General features: G+C 39.0%; 1 protein-coding gene across 1 annotated transcript in view; it reads right to left on the reverse strand.

Annotated features, from left to right (window-relative positions):
- The window catches only part of LOC101861681 (TPR repeat-containing protein DDB_G0287407), a gene marked incomplete at both ends in the record, with an annotated part of 31,989 nt that overhangs the window by 6,531 nt on the left and 17,315 nt on the right, over window positions 1–8,143 (reverse strand). Inside the window, 4 exon segments of the mRNA XM_005105640.3 lie at window positions 377–521; window positions 3,966–4,084; window positions 5,155–5,304; window positions 6,396–6,507. Of these exon segments, the coding sequence (XP_005105697.2) occupies window positions 377–521; window positions 3,966–4,084; window positions 5,155–5,304; window positions 6,396–6,507 (526 nt within the window).

Here is an 8,143-nt window from a genome sequence, read left to right on the forward strand (position 1 = left end):
AGGGGGAGGAGGAGGTTAGGGAGAAGAGACGGGGGATGAGGAATGGAGGAGGACGTCGGGCAGGAGGAGATTGCGGAAAAATAGGTTGGGGAGGAGAAAAATAGCACAAGTTGCGAATGCCCTGCAGTTACCACTACTATTAGCACTACCACTACTACTACTACTACTACTACTACTACTACTACTACTACTACTACTACTACCACCACTACTACTATATGCTGCTGCTGCTGCTGCTACTACTACTACTACTACTGTGAAAATAAACAGATTTATGTCCAGCACCAAATAACGGAGCTACTATTACTATTACTAATACTATTTATTACTGTTACATCTACGTTATGTCGAGCACAAACCTCTTGCCAAGACTGACCTCTAAAATGTCTTTACATTCTCTGAGACAACCCTCGGCCTCAGCAAAACGTTTTCTGTTGACTTCCAGAGTGCCAAGATTCATCAGCGCTAAGCCCACATTAGGATGACAGCGTCCTAATGCCCTCTCGCTGATCTCAATGGCTCTGGGGAAAAACGTATTTATCTCATACAGCGTTGGTTCAATTGAACCAATTCAGAAATATCGTGCACTGCAACTACAACACTAACCACATGACACCATACAAAGAACACTTGCAAAATGGAGAAAGAGGGGAAAGGGTGCGTGTGTGTGTGTGTGTGTGTGTGTGTGTGTGTGTGTGCGTGTTGTGTGTGTGTGTGTGTTGTGTGTGTGAGTTGTGTGTGCGTGTGTGTGTGTGTGTGTGTGTGTGTGTGTGTGTGTGTGTGTGTGTGTGTGTTTGTGTGTGTGTGTGTGTGTGTGTGCTGAAGATTTGACGCGTACTATGAGAAATCGAAAGAAGCTTTTCTGTTTAGAGGGTTTAGAGTCAAGTTGACGTGTCATCTCCCTAAGTGATTTCTGTTGTAATCTTGTCCTTTTTGCATTCCAAAAGTAGCGCACGAGCATGACTCCTAAATGTTTTCTGGCTTCTACTTACGTGAAATAAGAGTACTTCTATTTTCCTAAAACAAAAATATACGTAGTTGTTGGGTACAGCATCATTTAGATCCATGCGGTGCTGGGTTTATTGAAACCTTATCCAGTTTCGCTCAAATAAAAAAAATGCAACGAGGACAATGATTATGATTGAACAGCAAACTTTTTACGTGATTGCTATTTTGAAGCAGGTTTCTATGTAAAGTACATGTAAAAGAAAATTGTTATGTAGTGAAAAAATGATCGAGGATACATCTTATTTGTACTCATAGTATATAGCACGGAATCTAAGGGAGAGGAAGAAGTAGTGTAAAGAGAACCGAGACACCATGACAGCACTCTTTTATATTAATTGAGCCTTAAAAGGAAAGAAAAAGAAGAGTGCATATTATCATCAAACTAGTGATGATTTCGGAACAAATAAAATTGTAGAAAACAGAGTGAAAGACGGGATGCAAAAAGCTGAAGTACAACGATAAGTCATAACTCTGTCGATGAGGAGAAAAGGACAAAGCAGTAAAATTACTCCCTTAGTATGACAAATTTTAAAGGGGAGGGTTAGTCGCAGTGTTTGGTGTAACAGGAAAAGAGAAAAGGCGATATGTTATGATTTGTGCCGAAGGAAATATTCATACCATAAGAAAAAGAAAAAAAAAGATCCTAATTTCGAAAATTTGTAGTAACATTTTTACATTTGAAAGCACTATGTGCAGTTTTGCGCTTTCTAAGTTCATGGTATCTGAAATATTGCATGTCACATTTGACCGTTCTATGTCACATTTCATTTAACTACGTCAGGTTTCAACTTGCTATGTTCACGTTTGAAGGGGAAATACAAAATAACAAGCTTCCTTCAACACAGGCACGACTTTTTAAGTTTAATTCTGTCTCTGATAGAACCGATTGAATTAGGTGCAGAGCTTTAGAAATTCCCGGAACAACCTAGAAAAAAGCCACATGTTGAATTCGAACAAGACCTTAAAGGCACAATAGCCTTGTTAGATAGCAACGGAGCAATCAACTCTGCTCGACTAAAAAAGAAAATAAAGTAAGTACAGACGTGCACTAAAGTAAATTTTATACTTGTATCACAAAGTGTACTTTTGCGCATATCTATAAGTCTAGTCTATGTTGTTCTTGTAATGCAAATAGGTGGTGATAAGCAGCTTGTGTAATTCTAACCTAGCGGTTGCCAACTTATTGTATACACAGTTCACAATATTTTGCCACTGTTAAAAGGCTACAATTTTCGTACGGCCCACCTACTTGATTGTATTTTCAAGGGGGCATTAAATAACACCTCTGTCATTACCCGGGTGGTCCCTACCGCCCACAAAATTGTCAAATTACCCACTAGTGGTCGATATCACTCAGGTTGGCAAGCACTGCTCTAACCCACCAAGTCATGTGTATGTATGTGTGTGGGTGTGTGTGTATGTGTGTGTATGTGTGTATATGTGTGTGTGTGTGTGAGAGAGAGAAAGAGAGAGAGAGGAAAGAGAGAGAGAGAGAGAGAGAGAGAGAGAGAGAGAGAGAGAGAGAGAGGGGGGGGGATGGGGGTGGGATAGTAAGTTATAGTTTACAGCAAGTTTTGAACAATTTCAGAAATAGTTCCCACAGACTCAGATTGAAAACAATAATTGCCGCATGGATGAGAAAGAAAATAATTAATTAAATAATCAAATACAAATAAATACATTTAATCATTGTTATTCAGATTCTTTTACATTTCCACCTTAGTGTTGAACTATCATTGTACTTACTCACTCACATTCTCTTAGTCAATGATTGTCTGATACGTATAAGATCAACAACAACAAAATAGAGGCAACCCCCCCCCCCCTCCCCCAGGTAAAACGGAAGAGTAGACGAGGCAGATTACACAAGGCCACCCATCAACCACCCACTGGCCGAGATGTTAACATTATCAAGAGGTAAACAAAAAGACCAAAGTAAAATTTAAAATCTTGGCCAGAATGAGAAACCTGACCTCGGCTGGTCGACCTATGGATCAGATTTAACGGCTTAAGAATGACCAGGGGCTATTGGAGCTGAGACGATTAACTTCTTTGAAGCGTATAAGAAGCTAGGGTTATGACTGTGGAAGGTTTTTTCCTAAGAACATTAATGAGGCCATGCTCAATGGCTATCAACTTGATGGGTTGGCCGTTTCGCTTTTATAGGAAGAATATTTACACATTAAAATATAAAAAAAGATTAGCTAATGATTCTCATCGTTTTATCACACACACACACACATACACACACACACACACACACACACACACACACACACACACACACATATATACACACATACACACACTCACACAAACATACACACAGGCAAACGCAAACGCATAAACACAGACACAGACACACATACGCAACACACACACACACAGACGCACGCACACACACAAACATACACACACACACACACATACACACACACACACAAGCACACGCATATTGTGATGAAGTGAAAGAGAGAGGGAGAGAGAGAGGGGTGGAGAGAAAGAGGGAGAGAGAGAGGAGGGAAACAGAAAGAAAGAAAGAAAGAAAGAGAGAGAGAAAGAGAGAGAGAAAGAGAGAGAGATAGAGAGAGACAGAGAGAGAAATAGAGAGAGAGTCAAACAGAAAATATGGAACAACATAGAGAGACAGAAAGAGAGAGAAAAACAGAAAGAAAGAGAGAGACAGAAAAGAGAGAGAGAGAGAGAGAGAGAGAGAGAGAGAGAGAGAGAGAGAGACAGAGACAGAGACAGAGACAGAGACAGAGACAGAGACAGAGACAGACACTCAGACAGACACAGAAATAGAGTAGACACAGAGAGAGAGAGCGAGAGAGAGAGAGAGAGAGAGAGAGAGAGAGAGAGAGAGAGAGGAAGACGAAGGGTAAAAGAGAGAGAAAGAAAGAAATTGATAGCGAAAGAGAGAGGAAGGGCTGTACCAGCGTGTCAACTGTACTCACTTCTTGTACATCTTCTCCGCCTCATCGACTTGGCCCAAGTTCCTGTGACACACTGCGATATTGCCAAGCATTACTCCGATCACCGGAGGCAAGTTGGTGAAATAGATTTCTTCGTAGATCTGAGGAAACGGGGAACGAGCAGTTCTGTACAATAGCACAAACGCGTTATGAGAGCTGCATACAGAACGTTTTGTTGTAGATGGTAATCCCGGCATCTTTTTCAGTTTTGAAATCAAATGATTCTCAAGTCTTCTGTATTTCAATTGGGATGTTCAACATCTTAGAAGACGGACATTCCCAAGATTAGATCTAAACGAAATTAATCTTTAAAAACTGAAAATTAAACTAGTTACTTGAGACTCCGAAATAAAAATATGCACCCTTTAAATGATTCTGAACCACTGGTTGTTGTTGTTGTTTTTTGTTTCTTTGTTTGTTGTTGTTTTTTTGTTTGTTTGGTTGTTGTTTTTTTTTGGGGGGGGTTTGTTGTTGTTGTTTTTTTTGTTGTTGTTGTTGTTTTTTTTTTTGGGGGGGGGGGGGTTCAGATTAGAAAGTTAGGCGGTTACGAAGTTTTAGGCAGCTAAATTGACGAACTTTCACAAATATGATATGTATAGATTATGTATTTATGTATGTCAATGTATGCTTGCCATTGTAAACCAATGTGCCCTTCCGGGACAAATAAAAGTGTAATTTATATTATATCATATATATATATATATATATATATATATATATATATATATATATATATATATATATATATATATATATATATATATATATATATATATAAGATAATCAAATTTGTGAAATGGTATCACGTACAATATCCACACCTCTCTCGACACTTTGGTTCTTCTTCTTGTGGTCAATATCAATATTGGTCTTATTGTTGGCCTCCTTAGGTCAAGGCTCGAACTAGCATTCCAACCAAGACCACCCATAACATAGCCCAGAATTATAGTGGGTGTGTGGGGGATGCTTTGGTGTGGTTTGCTCACTCTTTCCTCTCAAACACCTATCGTCCTTATCTCCCCTTCTTCATTTTATGTTTGTTACTCTCTTGCAACAATATTGGGCACTTACATGACCTTATTCTGTTGCAAGTGCCGCAACACACTTACGAAAAAGAAAACCCAGAATTATGCCAACAGAGTTAATGGCTTTGTCTAAAAAACTTCCGTACCTTCATGGACTTAGAACAAAGCTCTAGCGCCTTCTCGTAGTTGTTGAGTTTCATGTACATGACTCCCAGATTGTGCAAGGAATCAGCTACATCTCCGCTGTTCTGGACTTCTTTCTGACTTTCCATGGCCTTTGTATAGAACTCAATAGCCTGAAAAACAAACAAAAAAAAAAACATCCATAAAGAATGCCAAGAGGTAATAGATTTTTTTTTTCATATCGCAGGTCTGTTACCAGTTTGTGGAATTTTTCTGACGTAATTATGTTTATCCACATGAATATTATGTGAGTTCGAAAAAGTTAGAGAGAGACTGAGATAGAGAGAGATAAAGAGAGAGGGGGAGAGGTAGGAGTAGAGAGACAGACAGACAGACAGACAGACAAATAGACAAAAAGAGAGGGGGAGAGTGTGAGAGAGAAAAAGAGAGAGAGAAAAGGGGGAGGGGTGACAATGTGTGCATTTGTGTCTTTGTATAGTGTGTACTATGCCTACCATACCATACATCCAGTTTAAGTTGTGGACACAGAGTAGAATTGATAATAATATGAGAAAATAAAACGTACTGACATCAGGCGGAAACAGTGACGGCCAGCAGATTACAATTTTAATGTTTGTAACCCAAGTCAATCATCGTCCTGCACTGTTATCAGTAACAATAGCAGCAGACAAAAATTAACAAAGAAGATTGTGTCAATGTAGGTAGAATCAGGCGCTTGTCATATTTGGACACATGAAGTTATTTGTGTCACCTTTAATTTTGGTAATTTATCTTGCTTTTGAGGGAAACTACTCATCTTTTTATAAATAAAAGTGGGGATATTTGCGATTGAAGAAGTTTGGTTGCCTGGTTTCAGGAGGAAAAGGAGTGAGAAAAAGGCCTTTAAAGTTTGGTGACTTCGCAAGCTAGAGTGTCCTTGGAAACTCCAAATTTACATTTGTGTACCTTTGATTAACTTGGATTCAAGAATATTACACAACGACAAGATGATTCGCTCCCAAAACAAAAGTACATGTTACCAGCGGTGGAAGTAAATACATTTCGCTTCTAATATAGAAAATGTTACTCTTTTTTTGTTTCAACTTTCTGTATGTTATGTCCTGAAATGGTACAATGTCACCGAACCCACAATGAGCACGTTAATTTCAATACACAATAACGAGTAAACATAAATGATAAACGCTATGTAGTAAGTTCTAAGTAACTTAAGCTTTGAAAATAGGAAAAGAAAACATTTTGTCACCCTCTCTGTGTTGCCCATCTTGGAGTGCAGCATGGCGATTCCGTGATAGCTCTGGCCCAGACCCTTGATAGCGTTTTCCTTCTCCTGTTTTGTCTCGGCCGCTTTTAGAATTCTATGAAAGAAAACAAACAAACAGGAATGTGTACAATCGTTCATCACAAACACACACACACTCTCTCTCTCTCTCTCTCTCTCTCTCTCTCTCTCTCTCTCTCTCTCTCTCTCTCTCTAATAATATTCACTCTCTTCCTTCACAGTTTTATGGACTTCTGTTTTAACTCTATTATGGTCTTATCGGCTAAGTGAGGTGGGAAATACCACCACAAGACAAAGTTCCAATTTTTGCAGAATTTTGTTCATAATTAATGTTGTATAGTTGAAGGAATAAGTTAGATCTAAATCTACGTGTTTTGCTGCAAGAATTTAAGTTTGATAATCAGTTACTGCTGAGCGCACATTATTGTAAAGAGGTGTTATATTGGTTAGTAACGGAGAGTCGAAATGAGTCCTATCTCTGAAACAATTACATACACAAGAAATGTTAATGAATATTCCGTATGCCTCGTTCATTGAGTAGCATTCTATTCTGTTCCTCGCTGACAAGGCATTTCTGTTCTGCTCATTGCTGATGGAAGAAAGTGTTTATTATAATACAGACTTCAACAAAAGTTAAGGACCTCTTTGACAGACAGTCCTAATTTTTTTTAAATATCAAAAAAAAAGGCAGCAAGGAATGTTTCACAATTTTTGCTCATAAACTTAAAGTGTTAAATGGGTTACCAACGCAACGCGTACTGCAAAGCCTCCTAAAGGACCAAAACCACCACGTGGAGCACGGAAATATTCGGGGAACGTTAGCCAAATTTGCTGTTTTTATCAACTTGTGTGCGACACCAAGGACTTTCCTCAGTTAAAATTTCTGGTGTGCGTCATAAACGGACGTACGGCCTCGACCTGTGCTCACTTTGGTGGCAATATAAGCTACCGTTTGCACAAAATCTGGTATCGCATCAACATACCACCAAGACGAAAGCTGAGAGACTTTGATCGTGCCAGAGCTATGGCATGGCCGGAGGTTGGAGTTGGAGCCCGAGAAATTGACAGAAGGCTTGCAGTGCCATACTCTGTCATTGTCCGCCTGAGGCAGCACCATCACTCCACTGGATCAGTCTAAAAACTTTCACGTGCAGGTCGGCCCAAGAAGACTACTCAGAGTGTTTGCAAGTGGTCCCTAACTTTTGTTGAAGTCTGTATAAAGTACGACATTGGGTCATATTTCATAATTTAATCAATAAAAATGTATAAAATAAGATAACATTAGATACATATTTATTGTCCAGATCCTGGCACATTGGTTTGATATTTCACCACGTGTACACACACACACACACACACACACACACACACACACACACACAAACACACACACAAGCGCACACACGCGCACACACATGCACACACACGTAGGCTTACAATCACATGCATAATATAAATGAGCAGCAATATAAACAATAATAATCGTAAGCTAGATACGCACTCAATGTTATTTTGATGCATGCTCTAAGGTCGTAAGTATACTTATACAAGATGGTTCAGATGGAAGCATTTTGATAGATGATGGAAAAAATGATCTTCTATATTATATGTTTCTTTGTTACAGATCAAAAGCCTAGGTCTTTTACTTTTGACTGAAATACATACATACATACATACATACATACATACATACATACATACATACATACATA

This window comes from Aplysia californica, unplaced genomic scaffold (genome assembly GCF_000002075.1).
Source record: "Aplysia californica isolate F4 #8 unplaced genomic scaffold, AplCal3.0 scaffold00483, whole genome shotgun sequence".
NCBI lineage: Eukaryota > Metazoa > Mollusca > Gastropoda > Aplysiida > Aplysiidae > Aplysia > Aplysia californica.